The sequence below is a fragment of the Varroa jacobsoni genome, unplaced genomic scaffold (assembly GCF_002532875.2).
Source record: "Varroa jacobsoni isolate VJ856 unplaced genomic scaffold, vjacob_1.0 scaffold_36, whole genome shotgun sequence".
Taxonomy (NCBI): Eukaryota; Metazoa; Arthropoda; class Arachnida; order Mesostigmata; family Varroidae; genus Varroa; species Varroa jacobsoni.
Window position 1 is genome coordinate 136,011 of NW_019212938.1, and position 22,559 is coordinate 158,569.

General features: G+C 41.4%; 1 protein-coding gene and 1 long non-coding RNA gene across 7 annotated transcripts in view; one reads left to right on the top strand and one right to left on the bottom strand.

The window, feature by feature from the left end:
* LOC111259713 (uncharacterized) overlaps positions 1 to 22,559 on the top strand; it is a 39,445-nt gene that overhangs the window by 10,190 nt on the left and 6,696 nt on the right. For all 3 annotated transcript variants that reach the window (XM_022831911.2, XM_022831916.2, XM_022831935.2), the window contains exon 2: positions 18,559 to 18,776. In XM_022831911.2, the coding sequence (XP_022687646.1) occupies positions 18,736 to 18,776 (41 nt within the window). In that variant the 5' untranslated portion in view covers positions 18,559 to 18,735. The remainder of the gene's footprint in view (positions 1 to 18,558; positions 18,777 to 22,559) is intronic.
* The window catches only part of LOC111259735 (uncharacterized), a 32,874-nt gene that overhangs the window by 8,390 nt on the left and 1,925 nt on the right, over positions 1 to 22,559 (bottom strand). For 2 of the 4 annotated variants that reach the window (XR_015310739.1, XR_002679810.2), the window contains exon 2: positions 14,461 to 14,648. This is a non-coding gene — a long non-coding RNA (uncharacterized LOC111259735). Of the gene's footprint in view, positions 1 to 14,460; positions 14,649 to 15,351; positions 15,568 to 15,806; positions 15,892 to 22,559 lie in introns of all 4 variants that reach the window. The other 2 variants (XR_002679811.2, XR_002679812.2) reach the window with 2 other exon arrangements.

The window sequence follows — 22,559 nt, forward strand, 5'->3', positions numbered from 1 at the left end:
TGAACCTTTTTTTTTTTTTTTGCAACAGGCATTGATGTGTTAATGGTTCTTTATTTTAATGAATAGATTTAAATAGGATAGCTTTCGTGACAAATGTTATTGTTATACGAAATGTTGTAGAGCTCATACATTATGCATGAAGCTCAAAAAGTAGGCCTGATCAAAACTGAAATTTGCGCTTACTTTATGTCGTAGAGTGTAGAATAAAATACGCCACATTTGTGGTCTTGTTTAGTTCGTTGCGTTTACAAACGAGGAAGTGCACGGAGACACTGTGTTTACTTGCTGAAATATGCCGTCTCATTGTCTGTTATATATATATATATATATATGCCAGTTGTTCATGTTTGTGTGTAACAGTTGAAGAGTTAGCTCTCTATTCAACCAAAGCTTTCGTAAACAGTAAGGTGACTGATAGACGGATGCAAAGGCTTTGTTTACGGCTATATTGCGCCGTTGCAACCCCTGTCCTCATGAGGTCTCTCTCCATTGCACGACTCGAAGTGAAGTCGAAAGTCCAGCCGAAACTATTTCTACTATCGTTGTCTGTAGACTTCACCGAGGTTAAGTACGAACTCGTCGGCCGGCTACAGGATGTCAAACGCTCGCGTAGTTACGCTACCGATTCTCACAAGCGCACACCTTCGGTACATTCGCGTGCCGTCAAATTCCCATCAACTTTAATTTCTACTATAGCGGTTACTGCTGTCCCTACCTCCATTGCCGCTGGCGTGAGAACTGCAAAAACGTGCGTGTCTGTATGTATATGCGACGACAAAAAGCCAAATAATATCTCTCACGAAAATCAGCGAAAACGACAAGGATGAAATAGCCCGAAAAAAAAATGAACAAGGGGAAAAAGATAACGTACAAACGGAAGCTTCACTTACGTGATTACCGTTTATCGCGGGAAATTATTTATATTTTCAAGCTTTCGCGTCAGCTGACCGAACGATTCGTTGACTAAATCGTTCGGCTGCGATGATCCTTCAAATGGTACGATTGAAGATTCGATGAAGATAACTGTGATTCTTAACTATTTTTGGACTGCTTCTGTCCATTTGGCGAATCCATCGAATCTATTAATTTATGTTTAGGCTGAGCTCGTGCAGCTGTAACGTGCATACGTGTGTATAAATAGGTTGCAGCGTCGTTTTTAGTGCCCACAACGTAACCGGCAGATAATTCGTCTGACGGCGGCCTGTCCCTATTCGCTCCTGGGTGCGTCATTCATTTTTTACTGCTGAGACATGAGATTGTCGCGCCGCGTTGTATCGTTTAGTCGTAGACTGCTTACCGTTGAACGCCTTCATTTCCAGCAGTAGATGGCAATAGTTATATGGGTAAGCAAAAAAGCAGCGACCCTGTGCACCACTCTGAGGAGCTGGGGAGTAGGACGACCGGCCAGGGATAAATAGCATTAAGATGGTAAATTTGTGAGTAAGTAAAGTAGCGACCTGCCTCTCGGTCACAGTCGTGCTATAGCGGTGTCATTAAACGAGGAGAGGTCTAAAAATAGTATCCGATAGTAAAAATGGCAAAATTGCCATTTAATAAAAGTGCTTGTGGCAGTTGTTACAGGAACAGGTAACAAACTAGTCTATAATGCTACTCATTGCAACAATGCCGCAGTCGCTGTTATTGTTGTGCTTCATTTACGTCGCTGTCACTACCACTTTCAGATGGCACAAAAAAAAAAAAAATATATATATATATATATATATATATATATATATATATGCAAAATGTCATATAAATATACGCATATATATATGTATGTGGCTTTTTGTTGTATCTTTTCCTCATTTTAATTAATACTTACAGCGCTTTGTCTCTGATGCACATTTTCTGCCATAACAACCGTGACTGCTATCTGTAACGCGACGATTAGTACTGCCACTTTCTACTTCACTGGCTTTCAGTAGCGCAGCGTTTTTCGAGACGGCGCGACGTAATCAGTCTATTCTAGCTCTGGCGTCGCTGGTTCTGACGTCAAGAAACGTTACGGACGTTAAATAGTCGCCGAGATATAGCACTTGCAGACTGTTCGAGACAACTTCACCGGTAAGAGTTCGACCCTCCTGTGAAGGCTTGAAAGGTTAACGCAGATAGCCACTCCACCTATGCCGATAAACGATCGCAATGGGTAAATGATGCGAATAACGTTAGTAATGGGCGCGCCGACAATGGGGAAAGCTTCTGATTATTATTCTATACAATAAAGTATACAGCTGGGTACCATTCCGTTTGAACACACGAATTTACTACAGACAATAATCACTTAGCGTTGTACAATCAACGTAAATGAACCGAAAACCGCGGCAATTTTTGACATAAACGCGTCTGTTTCAGCGTCTTCGGTCCTGCCACTTATCACGAGCAGCCGATGTGGCAATCATCAGGGTCGCATGACTTCTGAACTCTTCATCCTGATACGTAGCGTTCGTTTCGTTTGCAGTCCGTTCCGCCTTCCTCTATGCCGATTTACAGATTTTGTTTTCGCACAACAACAACAACGACGACCAACAACAATAATTATATTAACAGCAACAAGAAGGCCAACATACGGCAGAATAATGTAGGCATATAATAATGCTCGATACGGACATCGGCCTTTTTTTTCAAATTTAATCGAACTGCGATTTAATCGAAGCGCGAGAACGTGTATGTGTACTTCACATAACGAAGTAAAATCGACGGAGAGATAAGGAGCTGCATTTAATTCCGTTGCTTATGCGAAATGTTAGAAAATATTGACCAATGTTGCTTTACGGAAGCAGAAGATGCTCGCCCTAGGTACCCCATATCGTTGCGTCACATGGGAGGGCAAGAGTTGACTACTATTCGTACAGGACTGGCAGGAAAACAGATCAAAAACTTATAGTCGTTCCGCCGCTGGACCAATATGAAGGCGTTATGGGACATAAATAACTGGGAGATACTTCGACCGTGGCTCTATTCGCTAATAGTAGTCTTCATCGTCACCAATTAGCCGCTATTTGTCTCCGACTGATGGACAATTGCGAGTGCTACAGCTGACCCTGGTAGACGTAAATGACAGAAGAGTACGACGTCGAATTTCATACGTGAACGAAAACGGTATGAAGGTGTCGTCAAAGCCATTTTTCATAGCTAATACTATTATATTGATAAGGTCTTGTCTAGAATTCATGACATGACTCAGTCTGACAGGGAAATTACCCATTGTTGAATAACTTTATGCAAGATCTATAATAACTGTTTCCAATTTTCTTTGATCGATTGTATTGACTCAATTAAATAACTGCTAAATTCAATATGTGTGTTAGGAACAGTCTGTCAGCGATGGCCAAGGGGCATGCTACATAGTAATTCTAATAGGATCATCCACTCTACACGTCACAACAGCGTCAGTCTGTTATAGGAGTCTGTTCTCGGTCTGTTATAGGTTGTATACACTGTACGAATGTACGTGCACGATGTATATGCACCTGCATGACGAATTTGAAAACCAGCGTTCCCGGATCTCTGATTGGGGCGGGGGGTTAGAAGTGCACTAAGTAACCCATGAATACATTTGACTTTGGGACTTGTTGATGAGTCCTTGCTTTTTTGAACTATGCCTCAAACTGACACACCTCAGACCAAATATCCTTTTTTCAAGTAGAAGATGACATAGAGGGTTAGGGTCGTCTCCAATGATTTTTTTCCCAGGGACGACATTTACACGTTTCCTGCGGATGCCTTGGGCAACCAATTCTATCAGGTACTTGAGAGAGCCTTTTTTTTTTAAATGAAGTAGGCCAATTGGAGAGAGGTGAAACGTAATGTCGTAGGGCATATCGAGGGCTGTTTTTTTGCTATGTATTGACGGTTTATTCGTATTGGCGCAACGTTATTTCGGTTGAAAAGTTGTCATATGGAAAAATAATGATAATTGACATTATATTCATAATCGTTCTTTACTACTGCTACTGTATGATTAGCGTTATCGGATGAGATAAACCGTGAAATTCTTAAGTGTTCAGTAAAAATAAACAGCAGTACGTATTCGTTGTCGTTGTCTCAAACTTATTTTAATTAACTTAAACTTTTTTGTTTGCATATACCCTCAGATACATACTGATAGTCTTTTTCCCATATTACTTAATATGCGACATAGTAAGGCCAGCAGCCTCTTCGGCCACTACTATTGCATCTGCCAGCAACTCTGGACTTCACGCTTTTTCCCTTTTATTTCTAATTAAACAATATGTACTGATTTTGTAACGGATATATTTAAACAGGGAAAAATAAAGATGTGATACCGTTAAGGGAACGTCGACATGTCATCAGTCCTGTGCAGTAATAGGCAACGCTATCCTGTGACGCCGAAGGTCCGTCCTGGTCGAACAGATTACGTATTTTACTAACGTTACTACTTATTGACTTGTGTCATGCCGACATTTGTCTCATTGTTACGTCGTAATCAAAAATGCTAAAACACGAGATGAAGGACTCTTCGCATGTTGGCATTTACACCATCTTGAAAGTTTAAACTTAGAGTAATTAGTTGTCGTTCAGTAAACCTTGATTGCATGACAGAAACAATTTTTGTAATGTAATGTTTCCTGTAGATAGATAACTAAGAGGCTGATAAGAGAGTTTCGAACTCGTTATCTGTATTTTGAAGGAATCTAGAAGGTTGTCCTCCATTGCCTCACATTATCCATAAATGCATGACCAGTAAACGTATGTTATATATATATATATATATATATATAATAAATGCAAGAGCAAGAAACGTAGCTGACTTAGGTGAACTTTTTAAACTGAACTGGTCCAACACGCGGCTTAACAGGCGCCGCACGTAGTCCCGAAAAACACGCAGACAGGCACCCCGTTAATGGAGTTGCACGAATATGTCTTCTGCTATGTACTTATTTCATTTGTAGTGGCCATATATCATAATCAGACGGGTTCTTCATGTGTACACTGAATATATACAGTTTTATTTTCATCATTGCATAAGTAATTTCTGGTTATTTCCGCACGCGAGCATCGTTAAAGAGTACACATTTAGATTTATTGGTTATCCAACTATAAAATAGTGTATGTTTATAGCCGTGCGCCAAATTCAGCTACTGATAAGCGCACCGGCTCGTAGCAGACATTATGTATATCATGCCATTTCAGCGGTTTACTACCTACTATATGCGTTACGCTATGACGAACAGCAATGTATCAGTCGTAGGCGTTATACCAGACCCCCGCACCCTCCCCAACGATGGAAGAGCTCCGTTATCGTCCGCTAGCAGCAGCAGCAACAACAACGATCGACACAATGGCAACACGAACGATTTTCACTGTCTTTACTTCATCCCTCTTCATTTATACATGACCTCCCTCATCCACGACGAACAGCATCTAACATAACAATTGTACAGGCCTTAGTTGTCGAACCGTAATAATAGGCAACAATTACGATGGTGATTATGAAAAAAATTCGGGCCTGATTGTCGGACTCCACGCATGAGAGGAGCTGTCACGCACTCCGTTGCGAGGACGGGTCCGCTGCTGCCGTTGTCGTTATTGTGACTACTGTTGTTGTTGCTATCGGGGCCGTCGTAGGGCTCAGCAGCTGTAGCAGCAACAGATGGCGTGCGCGAAACAACGACTGTGCAGTTCTGTGTAGAAGATCTCCAAAGTGATTGTGCAGGACAATAAGAACTTTCGCAGCAGAAACAACAACAAACAAAACGAAATTGACGGTGAAAGTGGTGTGAGATAGACAGATAGCTAGCTGGACGTATCGCTATGTCCCGTACAACAATACCGTTATATAAGTACAATGGCCGATGCAAACCGACGACAGCTAACAATGACGGCTATACCTGAATGAGATTTTTCGCTCGTGCTTAAATGCATCCGTCTCTATGTGCGTTTCCAATCGTGTGTACGCAATGTATGCGGCTCAACCAGATAAATCTACGAATAGATAGTTATGCCTATTGTGATTATCATTAGTTTAGGCGATATGATCCATAAAAGGCCGAGATTCGTCTTCTGTATTTTCAGCCGACGCTTCTATCAATGTTGCGGCTCGTTCTGTAAACGGTGTCGTTGTTGCTTTGATCTATGACTATCGCGTACACGGACAGATTCTTGCAGTGTCACCAGCCAAAAGTCGTCTGACGATAACGACAGCCAAAAAACGCATTACATCGTAGCCGGCCATCGTAGGAGATAGCTTTACGTTGCCCACTGACTACGTTAGTGCTATATAATAAAATGCCCTCGTTGATTGTATACGGCGGCGAAAGCAAGCAGAAAATAATCTGGGCAATCCGTCTGCGTGTGTGTGAACCTATATATATATATATATATATACTGTAAGAAAATGTATATTACCTATCTATCTACGTTTAGTAAAATATAGGTGTGGTACATTCATCAGCTACTAGCCCCAACGGCTGAAAGCCATTTCGTAGACAAACCGCTGCCATAATTTCTAAATACAAATTTAGTAGCTTCCCTTAGTGAAAATCTCTCTTTCTGTGTACTGCGTATCATAGTGGTGTGTTATACCACTGAAATTGACAATCATAATTAGAAATTTCTACTTAAATTCTGGATCTGAGCGGTCATCATTATTTTAAAAAGGCTGCCACCACACACATAGCGTCATCCGGAAAAAACGACCGCCCACATGACGATTCCACCAGTTCTTCTCAAGCCAGACATTACATATATCATGAAATATCAAGCAATCAACTAAGGTCCTATATGAAACTTAAATATCGTCATTTTTTTTCTAAGTACTGTTTGATACTGTGTGCAAAAATGTCTCTGGACATCGGCATCTTGTACTTGTCTACCTAAATTCAACGATTATTAACACTAATATATAATAACTAGTTAACTGTTAACGTTGAATGAGCCTCGCGAATAAACTCAATGAAATCTAGCATTTGGTTGCTGTTGTTGGATGCGCAGCGTCCTGACGCGCTACACTATCAAATAGATGCCCACTATCTAAACATTGCGAAACGGTCTTCGAAGAGCGTCGATCCACGCTAGGAAGAATCGCAGTATTATGTAACTTTGGCATTACCAATCAACGCGACCCGACTGACTGAACTTAAAAGTTTCATCGATTTAATAATAAGCAAACGTAATTATTATTATTAACTATGTGTTGATGTTAAGGCGTCAACTGGATTCTTCGTAGCTATTTGATAGAAAGTACGTTCCTGTCGTTTCCGACAATCTGAAGCCCTTAGTTCTCTGACATTGATAAAACTCAACTCTTCAGTGAGCTGTTGCGCCCCTTCTAACATGCGACTCAAGTACTGAAATGAAACATTGAAAATTTTTAAATCCAACTAGAAAGGTAGTCTCAGGGTTTCAAACCGGTTAAAACTTGTTGTTCTAACGGCAGGATTTGTTATTACGAGGCTGTGAAATTGCGAGACATAGGACAAATTACGCTTTGTTGTCTTAACGAGATTGTTTGTTATTTGTGGCGGAAGCTGAAAACAACGCTCGAGCAAGACCTTGGCCATATCAGATAAAAGTTTATGACCGTCCTTTTGCAGCTCATTCGTCACAGTAATAGGTCCTCTTTAATTCGTGCTGGCGGATCCTATTGGCAATATGGCACGTTACCTCCGCCTTATTTAGCTTAGAACTATACTAATTCTCCGACTGGATTTATCCAACTGCTGTCTTTCTGTCCCAGGCTTAAATGTTTGACATCAACCCGACTGAACTGGATTTGGGCAGTCAATAATTGCGTCGTATTGCTCATTACAGAATTCAATGGCAAACCGGAATACCATTAGGACTTCTCGACATATGGAAGTGAAGGACACGATGCTGTTGAGTATTCTCGAGATACCGAAAAAAATGCCATACAAAAGTATCTACAATATCCAGTTTTGTCGATCGGCCTGTATCGATTCTTTCTAGAGTTTTCCAGAAATCAAAAAATGCTGGCGCAAACACGACAAGGATTTGGGAGATTTCACGCAAACCTTGCCAGGTTTAGAGTCGGGCAGGTTTGGCATGGGTTTAGCTGGAACGATGGAGGGCTTACGCTGCATAACTATTACCATTCATCAGATGATCATATTCGACTAGTTTAAATGTATTCAAACGCTTTACAATAACGTAGTAAACGGTAAATAGTGGTCTAATTGTTTGATGAGTGAGGTAATAACCTGAATTACGGCGCTAGCAACTGGCAGCTATCTTGTACTGCCCACTATGACAATAGTTATAAAAGAGCTTCGAACAGAAATGTCGCTCGCGTGAAGCACAGTTATGCGTATACGTATTATACAAAGCTCTACGGGTTCTTTCGATCCTCTCTTTGTCGATACGTATCATTATCAACCTGAGTATAGTCGCCAAAATAAATCCGACAGTGTCTTCAAATCGAGCAGAAATTTCGTTTGCAAGCATGTAAAAGGTATGCATATTGGTATATGTTTGTGATTCAGCGTTCCAATTCAGGGTTATAGTACAATTTTAAGGAGACAGCGTAAAATCACAACGATGCTTTCTTTCCTCCGATCAGAACGGGGTCCCGCCATCAAATGCATCTGGGCCTCTTAAATGGCGTGTGCGTCATCGGAACACTATTAGTCATAAGTGAGTGCTGATAGATTTGCTAATTCTTTAACATGCAAACAACGCTGACCGTCATTGTGATGACGGTTCTAGCGATGCTGGACTCACGATGATATTATTCGTGAGAACTAACGCCCTCTTATCCTTCATTTCGATAGCAGTGAAACTACTTTTATTTCTAATTTTCGAATCGCCTGCTATTTATGAAGTCCTTCCTATACAATACAATGTTGCCAAGGACGGTGAGCTCTACCCTTGAATCTTATCCTCCCACTGGACATAGATTTTCCGTAAATGATATTTTTCTCTCAGTCATTTGTTTTTTCTTTTCGTTTACTTTACCTGCTAATGTGCTATACTCCACACGAGGAATTCGTTAAATAACGCCAGTTAAAATAACGAAAGAACAATGCTTTCAGTTTGCTATTTTACTTTGCAGGATGATACGACAAAGTAAGCAGCAGGGGGGGGGGGGGGGGGTAAGGGGTGAAACGGGACGGGACGAAGGCCTTTCTCTTTCTCAGTTGAAATGGGCTCCGTTGGCACAACGTCATGTGGGTTGTGCGGTACGCGTGATTATCTTTCGGTAATGTATTGCAAGCACACACACACACACACAAATATATGTATATAGGAAGTACTCAAACCATAAGGGAAGGGAAAGTTCTGTGATCACGTGTGTGCACATTTAGATTTTCCTTAGGATTGCTTTGACAATTATTGCTTCTGTTATATTCGGTCCTCGGTTTTGTCTATCATCCGTGTTGGCTATTGATTTGGCCTATTCTATGGCAAGTTCTAATGTTATGGGCAGTAATGGCCGGCAAACGTGACCCCGTCGTGCATAAATAGTCTGTCTTAGACTTTACCGTTACAATTGAAATATGGATGACCTATAGCTGTTGTTAAAGATAGGCCGAGTCATCAAACGGACAGATGACGGATGACCGCGGCCTCGGGAAACCAGTGTGACGAATAAAGCCGTACTAATAACGGTTTAAACAGGCAGAGTGACATATTCGCTGTCTGATATATTATTCCAATTGCCAGTTACGTAGCTAAATACAGTTGTTATGTCTCCTGCCGAATTCAAAGTCCTTTGCCTAACAAATCTAATTCTGTCAGTCAATGCAGCGCGTGTATGTGTGTTCAAACCGCGACGCCCGCAATGGCGATATAACGACGAGCTAAAATAGCATATAAACAGTGTTCCCTATGCGCTGAATAGCGCCAGTGTCATCTGCGGCATTATCAGCGGCCGCTCGTACGATCTGTAGTAATCGAAAGCCAAAACGAATGCGCACAGACAGACAACCCAACCCCACTCTCGGCGATGATCAATGCAATGGCGATAGTAATGGCGCGGAGTGTGGATGTTTTGGCTTTTGTAAGCGTCTTTGTAACACCAGCAGCGCTTTAGTGACCCTGACCTGGCGCGAGAGGATCTATCGCTCGGATCATCGCCGGCAGTCGACGCCGCAGATATCACCGCCCCTAACGTTTCACCGCAGCTGCTCGTCACCGTGTGAGTCATATACGTTCGTTGTTGTTGCTACCGCATCTGGTCCTCATCAAAAAGACTGTTGTTTCATTAAGTGAGGGAGGACAGCAGGAGCGGCGGATAATTAGCAACGGTGACACCAACTATGTTCCTCATGTCGAGCCACTGTTGCTGATCCGGCACGTCTGTCGAGGGCATTTATATTACCATTATTACGACGACCGCCAAAGGCTGTGCTACTCCGTTAGCCACGTTTCCATTAGGCTATGTCGGATGGGCCCAGTGAATGGTTTTAGTAAGTGGCGTAGCTGTATCAAGCAGAACTGAACAATAGAGACGTTATGGATTATTTAAAATTGCGGCATAGCGAAACCCGTCAGCATCAGGAGATAGATTTACGCATCTTCGACCTGACGGTCTGCACTAGAGACTAGAGACTAGAGGCTATGATTATAATAGTGATAACAGTACGAGCTATCTGTAGATAGACATCGGCGGGAGAGGCCAGTGAAAAAGTTACTCGACTACACCTGTATCGTAGGTACTGCGTACTCGCAGTACTATTTATCTGCTATCGAGAGAACTAACTACGCTAAGGCCGAGTGTAGCTGCTATTACTCTGATGGCCGGTTACGCTCACATCACGTTGGTACGCGCGACTCTAAATACCGTACACTGTACCGTTTTGCCATTATATATTTATATATCTATATTTATATATATATATATATATATATATATATATATTATATTTAATATCGACTATTATTATATTAATTATATATTATGTAATGTTATTAAGTAGAGGGAGACCACGGAAGCATAGTCGAATTCGCAAATTGATTCGTTCGTTTCTCGAGAACCACTGCCGTAAACCGTTATCACTCAGTAATCATCTAAGTCCTAACCACAACTATACTGGTCGATCATCTGTAGCCCAGCGATGCTGAGAATTACCCAAACATGCAAAAAGGGAGATCATTTCAGAGAAAATATAGTTTGTAAATAAAATATAAATCGTATATGGCTAAAGGGAAGAGGGGTGCTATAGAGTCAACAGCGAATGGCTTATCGACGCAGCGGGTACAGGTAGGCGATAGAGGCTGCCTAAAACAACTCGAGTTATGGATAGCGGCGACGGTGATAGCTAGCGTCTAGTGGAGAAACCACCGATCGTTGTACATCGACCCATTGACAAGAAGTGGTCACGTGAAGGCGCTTAGTATATAAATGCGATTATTACTACTATACTATCAACAACAGAATCATTGCGGCAGGTCCTTTTTAGCTATTCAAATAGCAACTTTCGAATGCAGATGCCATACGTCCTATGTCCTGCCGCTGCCACGCGCGCCATATAGTAACTCTCCCTGTCTTTTTGGCCATTTATATGTCAGCTCTCTCACGCTTTGGTCTTTTAGGAGAACGTTTAATAGACAAGAATGGGCAAGATAAGAAGCGTGTACAATTGTATAACGGTACGAACGCGTATATTGGCGACGGTAAAACTGCAGTGTACTCTGGTTGAGTAATGTTTCATGTCTATTGACGTCTGTATGATAGTAGCTTCCTTCGAAAAGCTAAGTTTTTTCGAAGGAAGCTTCGTATTTCGTAATTAAACCATATTATTACCTCAGGTGAACCTGAAAGGTAAAAATCATCATTTTGAATCTGTATCCAACCCGTTCGAACATGATCTACACCGTAATATTATCCTCACATTATACATTGTCAAATTAGCGTTTGACCTAAACCTCTTTGACGATTACAGTTTTACTTCTATTACGATGACCAGTTCTGTGTTGGGCTGCATCTAGTCAAAAAGTGATAAGAACCTGATAAAAATTGGTAGAGTAAACAACACCATGTCTATGCCGATTTACGCATGTCAGGACGCTTTCGTTTCGATCTCACGTATCCGTTTAACTCACTTACCCGAACGATCCTGTTTAATGTTTAATATTTATGAGTTGTTTTTTCTTCCACCTAGTTGCATTATGGTACATACTACACGTATGACGTCTTTCGTATACGGCGCCGTTGGTCGCCATTTGTTTATGTCGACGGATATCATCATGTTCGGCCCGCAGACATTCGATAGTATTATAAATCATTGCTTCATTAACTGGGAGAGCCGCAGCTTACGGCGAAGGGAAGTATGCTGGCGATAGACTACACTGGTAAGACGCAACAGAAAAACACCGAAATCCTTATATATAGAAAGGGATAGTAAAACTTCTCAGAGGAAACTATAGCCAGTTGAATCAGGGTTAGTAGAAGATGCCTTTCGTATACGAAACTCACTTGTAGGTGTTCGAAAAACCCATGAAACTATTGGCGTTATTCGGTAACGTAAGATACATAGCAGCTAATGAGAGAGGCCTATTAGTCTAGCTACAGAGGGAACGACGTCGCGAAAATTTGTCGTGGCTGTTAGAGGTTAGTTATCCGCTGCCGGAAAAGCTAGGCCGTACCTTGAAAATTCCACTTCGTCATAGCAATAATAGTAACAGGAGCAATAAACATCAAGGTTATGACAATGATCTGCCAAATGTAGACGGCATTGCTAAACGAGACAACCTCCCACTTACGAAACCATTCATTGAGCTCATACAGATGAGCTTCGCAGTACGAGGGAAATAGAAACACAGTATCAACAACGGTATTCTCAATCAAACAGTTAAACTACCGGACATACTCCCGATGTTAAAATATCGTAGATCAGCGTTTAAGCGACGACGGGTGTCTGCATCGAACGCTCCGAAGAAAAAAGGAAGTGCGCAGGACGTATCATCGATGGCGCAGAAATGACCACAAGATAGACGCGAAATGTTAACAGCGTTCTTCCCATAGCGTTGCTGAATAATTTGCAATTACTGAAATAAATCAAAAATGACGTCGGCCTTCCAACTCGACGTCCTACTTCACATCGTTGAATAATCAGTTTCATTGTATCGTTCATCGAGGTAACACTATTCTGAGCGCAACTTCATTTTGAATTCCACACTATTGTCGTACAATGATCGCTGTTACAGCGCGTTGTTTCTTCACTCAACGTTTTTGTCATACAATGGCCTGCCAGACGAATGATTAATGAATGTCTTATCTTCTTTAGCGTTATCTACTACGTGGCATCTATTTACACGGCAAGCAATAAGTAGATTACCCCGTAGTTAGGGGCTAACGTCAACACTGTTCGAGTGAGCTTCTTCTTTATGCATTATTGGTCCTCCTGCCTCTACTAGTTTTGAGCGATATGACTAAAGGAAACTAGGCTGCGGCCGCAGGAATATGCGCTAGGATATGGCACGTCTATATATCTATAATATAAATATCTATAGCTATCGTGATGCTATAGCAATCAATAAATCAGTTTCAACTGCTGGGCTGCCTGTGTCTTCACATCCGCATAGTTCGCCAGCGATCAAGACTGATTCTGTCGACGAGCGCTCAGTCGTTGGCGGCGCCGGGGTCATTGTAGCCGCTTTTCTAGCGCTCTGCGCGGTACCACGTTTCAATGCAGCTTTCTTAACGGTCACTTCTCATTTCCGCCAATGGCACGATCAATAACATTGCCGTAGACGCGACGCTCAACGCTATTCGAGCAGAGCATCTATTTTTTACTTGAGCTTTTACTTGAACTATCTCGTTTTGCCGCCTTTCTTTTGGCAGGTTTTCAAAAGTTGCGCAGTTCCTGGTTGCCACAGGTGTAAAGCCATTAGACCTTTCAACGGAGTGATGGGCTTTCTTTCTCCTCCCCCTCCCCCTTTTCACCCTCATCCTCCTCCTCCGCCTCCCCCTTTTCACCCTCCTCCTCCTCCTCCTCCTCCTCCTCCTCCTTCTCCTGCTCCTCCTACTCCCTGGTCCGCTAAGCATTTCTGTCACAACAGTGATAATATGTACACACATAGGTATACGGCGCAAATGCCGTGACTTAAATATCGGCAATAGATGACGACAGCAACAGCAGCAAAAATGGTTTCCTATGCAGTAAAAGTCACGGTTATCATTAACTAGCACCATCATGAGCAGCATGATTCGTCATAAAATTGTCATCACTCACTTCCCTAATAGCGCACGTCGAGCGGAGTAAAAAAAATGTTAGATTCGACTGCTCTCTGAATTCGGATAATGTGCTCATTTTTTTTAATAATAAAACAGGATATAATATGCACACTCTCAATATTATATTATATAGTCCATATACGTACCGTAGGGGCCGTCTTTGCTGTAGTTTATTAAACTTTATAAGCCATTATTGATTTCGAGACCATTGTTCTTCCGGGACTGAGTGTTTCCTGGATGCTCGGTTTGTGTTTTACGACTTTCGCTAACTATAGTCATTATCTGACCATCATGGTTCCTACCTGTTGCTGTTCATGCAACGTTTCCCTGCGATGTGGTCCCTTCAACTGCCCGTTGCGGCAGATCGTTCACTGTAGATACGAGAAAAGGAGACAATACTGTAGCAGGCCACGCCGTTGAAGGACAATATCATGGACGGCATGATTCACTCGCATATGCGCGCGTTGCACGGCATAGTTCTCCGAGTTACCTGGATAAATGGATAATCGAACAGGATAATGCTGTTTACGCAGTAACTAAGCTACAAGGCTAGTTCAAGCCTGTAGGGCCGTTCTATTTAACGTATTCGAAGAAAAATAGCTGAATGAACAGGTCTTAAATAAGATAAACACTTCTTACTTGGCTTTAAATTGTGCTCAGTTTAAAGGCAGAAAAAGTCTTTCTTTTTCGGTAAATCTACTAACTACATTTATTAGCGCTGTCGACGTCCGTTCGATAAGGGAGTCCGTTTGACGGTGAGGTACGTTTTGGCGGTGTGAATTATGCGAAATCTGCTCTTTTCGTAGAATGCTATCTTTCTTTAGAAAAAGAAGCCCGTGTAAATGGGGCAAGTTGATCTTGGTACTAATCGAAGGCCCGCAGTAAGCTGAAGAGCAATCCACATGTTCCTAATCAATGCCTGGAAACGGAGCAACCGTAACGGCAGCATCGTTCCTTATTCGTCGAGGAGGTGACGCCATCTAGGGACACAACGCCCGCCGCTGTCATACAGTTGAACCGCAGCTACAGGTATTGGCCTATAACGTCTCGATGTACTCAGCAATTCAGTGATGCTATTAATCAGTATACAGTTAGTTTTCATTATGGTAACAATTAAATACTGTCCCAGCTAAACACACACATTATTTAAGGTAACTATTCGATATCTGACGATATATAGTTCTTATGCTTACTACAGAAGAAGTGATGGAAGCTAGTGTTGAATGCTTATCGAAGTTGTACGGAACCAGGGAAAGCTAGTCCTTTGTAGAAACGGATTGGTTCTCCTGACGAAGTGCTATCTGACATCGAACTCTACGCAAAAGAGGTCGTCGTTGGCTTGAATCGAAAACTCCCATTTATCGTTTTAGGAGCCGTGTCACTATAGTGTAGAAATCTACAAAAAGATTCTATGCACGTGTACGAGTCAAACAAAAATTCATTAGTACTAGAGCTGGCTACCAAGACCAACTTTGTGCTGATTATTGTGCGACTCGTTCATACAAGCATGTGATTTCAATAACTGTTCTCCCTCATTTTCAATAACTCATCGCCGAAACAATCGCCTAGCATGATAGTAGAGTAGGCTGACGTTCGAAACTAAAAACTTTGTTTCAATGAGGATATCCAGATTGAGTCTGGCCTCTACCTTTCGTCATTGGCACGGAGCACGTTATCGTAATTGGCCGTCACAGGTGATCGTGCCGTAATGCCACATACTTGTCTTGTCCCGGCTGTAAAGAAGAGAGAATCTTTAAGCCCAATTGTAACCGAAATCAATCTAGCCAGAGAATATACAATAGACGTAATGTAACCTGTATTGTCAACGGGTGTTTACAAGATGAGTAAAATACTGTTCATAATGGGTATTAACACACACACATTGTTAAAAGGTAGCCTATTCCGAATTTGAGCTGTCTGTATCTCGAGCAATCCATCGATCTATACATTATGTCTAGTATGATTCGCTGAAGTATTTCGAATCAACTTCTTTTTTACTACCTAACCGAACAAGCGGAACTGTTTGTTCCTAGCGACTCTTCACGATGTGATTTGCTATGGTCCTCAGACTAACCCGTTGCAAAGCAGTCTCAGGTTCATGTTTGTCAAATGGCAATTTGTTATTTCCAGGTACCTTTGTTAGCGCATATGTATCGTTTGTTAGTTCTATAATTTTGTGTTTATAAATGTCGAAAATTGATATCGTAGTGTTTGTAAAAGTAGTTTTCCTTTTGTCTGCCAATCTTGTTAGCAGAGGAGCCGTGGAGCGAACGACACGGATCACAATGCTCTTGCGTAATAAATCCACTGAACGATCTGTGTGCGCTAATCGAAAACCTAGCCAATCAATTTAAAACTGAAAGTATGCAAAGAGAGCTTTTCCTGGAACTTCCATGTTATCCGCTTAACCAAAGCTCCATGATAGCCAAGTAGAGTACAGAAAACGTTGTTGCTCCTGGTTAGGAAACCGCATTTGCTGTGTACCCAGGATTTGCAAACGTCACGAGGCTCGGTCTCCAAGAAAGCACACAATCTGCCCACTCGTCTTTACCGAACGTGTATAAATATATATATTCGAATTGTCTCGAGGTCCAGGGCAGATCTTGTACTGCACGCAAAAGGCCATTTTGGCAGCGCTGAGCGTAACTTATAACTGGTATTACTTTACCGAAATTGGGGTAGCTATTGGAACGGGAAAAAATATGTCTCAATAACACAGTAGTCGAAAATCGCCAAGATACACAAGTTCTTCGAACTTCAAATTCGAGGAACTCGAAATTTATTATGTATAATGACTCGCTTAGATCTAGTATTCAAGTAACAGTATCGATAAAATCTAGATACAGTACCGACAACAATCCTATAATAACTGATAATAATCACAACTTAATAAAGTTGTACTAATGGTGTGAAGGTGAATGGGGCATCGGATGGCGCACCAAATACATTGGCACGCACAACAACGGTTTCAATGAGCGAACTTGGGTTGAATTTTTTTCTCGGGAAGCAAATTTTACCGACCGCCAAAATATAATTTTCGATAATAGTGAGATTATTGCTAACTGTTGATAGGTCGGTCTTTTGTTTGTTTGGTGGCCTTTTCGTTATTGCAAGATAACATAGAGATCGACTGCGTCGTACGTCGCTGACCCAATTAATTGTGTTAACCGAATTTGACTTTTAAGAGATTCACTGACGGCGCTACAGGGTTAATACATATTTATCGGATAATTAATAAAAATTCTCAACCGTGTATATTCGTGCTAGCCATAGAGATGTAGCCAATTTTATTAGATAAATACAAATCGAAATCTAGGTTTATAAACATTGACTCAACTATTCGGACAAAAATCATGTAACTCTCAAGGAAAGGCGTCGACTGCCCTGCTGTAACAGGTCCTTTGTACCTTGCACTTCGAACTCTATCATATCAATTCTTTTATTATCGCTTTCGCGGCTTCTTTTTTTGTTGGGTAGGTCCTTTTTTAGGTATAGCCTCATAGATTCGCTGGCTTATCTGGGGTTTCTTCTATGGACCTATAAAATAGCATGGGAACCACACAAGCAGTGAATAATATTAGGAATGACTCTTTATTTTCGTTTACCTATTATTTCCTTAATTGTTACATTTGAACTAGCGTCGAAGTGTGCGTAAGTAATTATGCTCAACACGACAACGCACTTTAATAAGGCTTATTGGCCATAACGCTGTCACGCCTGTAGGTCTGCAATCGGGATTTCTATGGGGTACTTTTTTCCTTTAACCGACGGCTGGATAGGAGCTCATTTAAATTTATAGTACTCTAAGAAGACTTTTTCTACCTATTCTGGATTCTTTGTTAATCACTGTAACGCTGTTACTGCCAGTGCTAATACTACAGTTTTACTAAACTACTTCCGAAACCAGCTCTTCTGATTGTTGATTCAAAGCGCCTAGTTGAACTCAAGCGTATTTTTTTTTCGGTATAAGTCACCGACGAGTGAGCCCATCAGTTGACCCTAACTATTACCTTACGAACTATGACCCTGACTAGAAATTAATATATCTGATTTGCCCTTTTGTATAGGAGGCCCTGCTTCTTGTTGGTACGAAAATTTACGTTAAACTTTACAAATCATATATTCGACTGGATCATATCTGCGCACAATCGTTGGACGGGGACAGATTCATCTATAATGACAGTACGCGCGTTACATATATGTGTAGAGCTGTCACGCAAGATTAACCTCATTAGTATAGCTTCAGTATGGGGTGGGTAACCGGATATAACTGCATCCCTCACGATGAGTCGGTGTCGAAAATAACAACGAGGTAATATTTTAGCTGCCAATCTTTGAGTGAGGCCCTGCAAGTAACAAAAAACTAAGTAAATGGGTTGTTTTTGTATCTGATTCTTCAGGATCTAACGGCTGACCGACCCACAGACGGGTAAATTCTGAGCCGACCGAATTCGCTTCTTGTCGGAAAACGGATTCCGTAATTTAGAGCTAGCGGAAATTAAAGAAGCACGAAATACGAACAGTAACCGTTGTCGCTTGATCGATGCTCGCTCGACGTTTCGTTGAACGACGGCAAGATGTTCTGTGTTCTCGATGTCTTTCGTAGCTGTCTTTTACGGTAAGTAATTAACATTCAAACCCGATTCTTATTAAATTTACTCAGGAAGTGTTATATAACGCCTTTTTTTTGTTCACTATAGCGCTACCTATACGGACACATATGACGCTTGGCCGCCAGGAAACATAGCTAGTAGTAAAACGTGAGCATAACAAATTCGAGATTCTAAACGACTTTTCTACTACCGTCTCTTCACGGGCACCAGGAGACGCAACACGTGCATGAGCATGATAAAATATTACAGTAAGTTATTAAAAAAAAATACTAATTATCTTATATGGAAGAGCAAAAATTATCTGTTATCAACAATGAAAACATTCACATTTTGACGGCTCGTCCTTACTTCGTCCGCAATATCAGCCAGGTCGTTGCGATACAAATTTAATATACATCACCCGTTAGAAGGCGCACCCAGACGGGCCTGATTATTCTTACGCACGTTCACACAATGCGCGTAACTTTGTTCAAGTCGTCAATACAACAAATGAAATACATGTCTAAATACGCTATAAAATATAACTTAGTTGTTCCGCTATGGGGTAAAGCGATGACACCATAAGTCGGCGCTGAGAAACAGCTTGGGATCAGCAATAGCAATGACAGGCGTAACGTAATGTCAAATCACGCCCTATTTTTACTTGGCCCGGTGTCAATGCGTGCATTATCATTGCTTACGGTGCTCCTTACGGTGAATTTCATTTGAGCGTTGATCGGTCCATTTTACGTAACGTTTGGTGTTTTCGGGTGAACGGTACCTGTAATATATGCGAGCGATGATATCGTAACGCGCAGACAAACAGCAGCTTACCAACGCTCGCGACGGAGTTATATGACCGTTGTACAATCAGTGTATATGACCACTTAGGCATATCATTAAGATAGTACCAACAAGCGTCTGAGTGTTGACTATATACTGTGAAGCGAGGACTGATCTGGTAAGAGATCTATTACGTAAGGAAGCTGGCTCGATTTTTCCGGTAATTGTTGTGGTTCTTTTGTTGTAATGTATAATATACGGAGAGATGATGAGCCGCAATGGGACATATTTCGCTTACTGATAATGACCATTTCAGTATCACTATAATGACCACAATAACTGGACACAATTAAAACGCCAAAGACTAAATAATTGTTTTCTTTACTCCTATTATCATCTGCTTGTCCTGCCTGGAATAATTTAGGCTTTTTTTTTGTAGTAGTAGTAAAGTTCAGCCCGGCGGATACGAGCAACTGTGTGTACATTTACTCGACATTTTGTATGTTAATAAAAGATGATGATCTTTTGTGGTCCAGTAATCATATCTTTTCACTGCCTTATTCCCATATACGTATCTGAAGTGGGGTAAGTGGTATCTGATTCGACAGTCTTGTCATTTCTGACCAGACTTTCATTGGCTGATCCTTCGAGCGCTTGTAGTTCGTCTGAACTTGAACTGCGTTCTCACAAGGGCCGATTTCATCTTTGAGAATATTTTATATAATCATGTTGCGGTAGAGCTGCTTTGCTTTGGCTGCCATCCTCCACTTACTTCTATCCGCATACAAACGATCGGATGTATCTGGATAAGTATAAGAATGGCCTAATCAGAAATGACTCTTTGATCAAAATTATCGCAGGGAAAATTTGACCTTTGTGCGTTCGGTTCTACCAAAGAGACGATACCAATTCGAGCCAAGCAGCAATTCGTGTGGCTGCGAGCAGAGAACACGTTCCGGCGACCTGGGATCGATCTGCTGATCTCGTTGTCATAGTTCCCATAGACAGCCCTTTATTCTTCTGTTAAATTATCTCACATTAACCATATACAGCCAAGCCTTACCCATTAATAATTATAGCGTCCACCCAAATTTGACTCATCTAAGGATGAAAATGAATCTTGTTCGGAGCCGTTCGGATGATATCACAACGATGACGCCCATTCGAATTCATCGATCAGGCGCCACCTTTATCTCTAATCGGATACCCATTTTTGATCCGAAGCCAGTGAACGTTAACGTAACGTCGATTCGATTATCTCACCGACTAGTCGTTTTTAAGCCATAGTTAAGCTCAATAGCATTATGTAGCTCTGTGTGATGCAGTGTGACACGAGTTTCTGTTATTTCGGTTATTCGACATTTTGGCCAGCAAAACCGAAAAAGGTGCAAACACCGAATCGGTCCCGACCGTTTTCAGGGTATCCAATGTACGGTAGCGGACCAACCTATCTGGCTAGTCGCTTCATACAATAGGCAGCCTGTTATTACCGTTTATGGAAATAAATACTTTTCATAACGTTAATTTTGCCCATAGCAGCCCAGCGAGCGAAGTGCCCAATGCTGGTCCTGAAAGAGCGCTATTTTTTGGCTATGCCACTCCCTTGACAAGGTCGTCGACAGGGGTGACACCATCGTTCATGATTGTCATTCTATGTTGTGGTATCTTGGCAAAGTCGGCCCTTTACTCGCTGCTGCTTCCCCATGCCAATGGCAGTAACGATTCGAGGCGAAGTATTGTTACTTTAAATACACAATACAAATAGATATCGTTTCCGCCCTCCGATGGCTGAGTATATCAGGGCAAATAATAATAAATCTAGTATCATAAAAACTAGAGGCCATTTAAGTTAATCGTTTCTATAAGGATACACGTACGGAATGGAAAATATTTCTGGTGGTACTTCAGTGCCTGTCGTATGTTCGAGTGTACTTTGCGGCTTTCTAGATCGGTTGCGTTATCTATTGACCGACATACAGATGTGCAGGTACGATCACCGTCTTCATTTACTGATGACTATAAATATATCGAAGCTGTGTTGTCTACGCTTGACGCTAGCACGGGATGTGAGAACCATTTCTTATATTTGTTGTCTTTAGCTTAAAGAGTAACAGCGCCGGTAACGGGAAAGCACTGTCTTGATGTCGTTCCCGTTGGCCGGAACGACCTGGGGAGCGGACCCATCGATCTGGTTTGAAGCTTACATGGAATACCTCAAATAAAACAGTTAATACGATCAATATCATTTCTAGGTGAATCATCCTGTAGTCGATTCGGTAGAGACACAACGCAGTTGAAAAAACGTGCTTAACGTATGATTATGCCGTCAAAATGTGAGCCAGGTTTTTTTACACTGGCAAATGGTCCTTGGAAGAGACATTCTGTTTTGTCATATCGTGGCAGGTATTTAGCTTAAACAAAGCAAAGGGAAATTATTTGATCATTTTTGGAAAAACATTTCTCAGCACAACAGGCAGAAGCAACAAAAAAAACTTTTTTATTATAAAAAAATTTGATGGCGTTCTCATTGATAAAATGGCTATTTGTTCGCTTAGTTATGAGCACGAGATAAATCGGCTGAAATTTACATAAAAATATATAAAGAACAAAATATACGTACGATATCCGAATCATGAGTGGTGTATGCTTCGCCCTTGTTTACCCATTAAAAATAAGTTGGACACATGATAAAACCATACACTACATTCAAACAATGTACATCTAGTCAAACGTTACCTTGTTCTATATCTAGTGGCGCAATTTTTCTGATACACACAGTCTGGAACCCCAATGAAATGATGTCTTAAGCCATCATTCCAATTTCGAATAGTTTAATATTAATGCAAAATTGAGACGGGAAAAAAAATCTATACGAGTGCACATAGCATACTAGTACTACCAATTTGTCCTGGCCAATTTTTTTTAGAGATCTGAAACATGCGTGTATATTCGCAAACAGGATTGACCAGTTCCCACGTTACTGGATAGCCAACAAGGTAAGGTCTCCGAATTAGAAATGCAATATT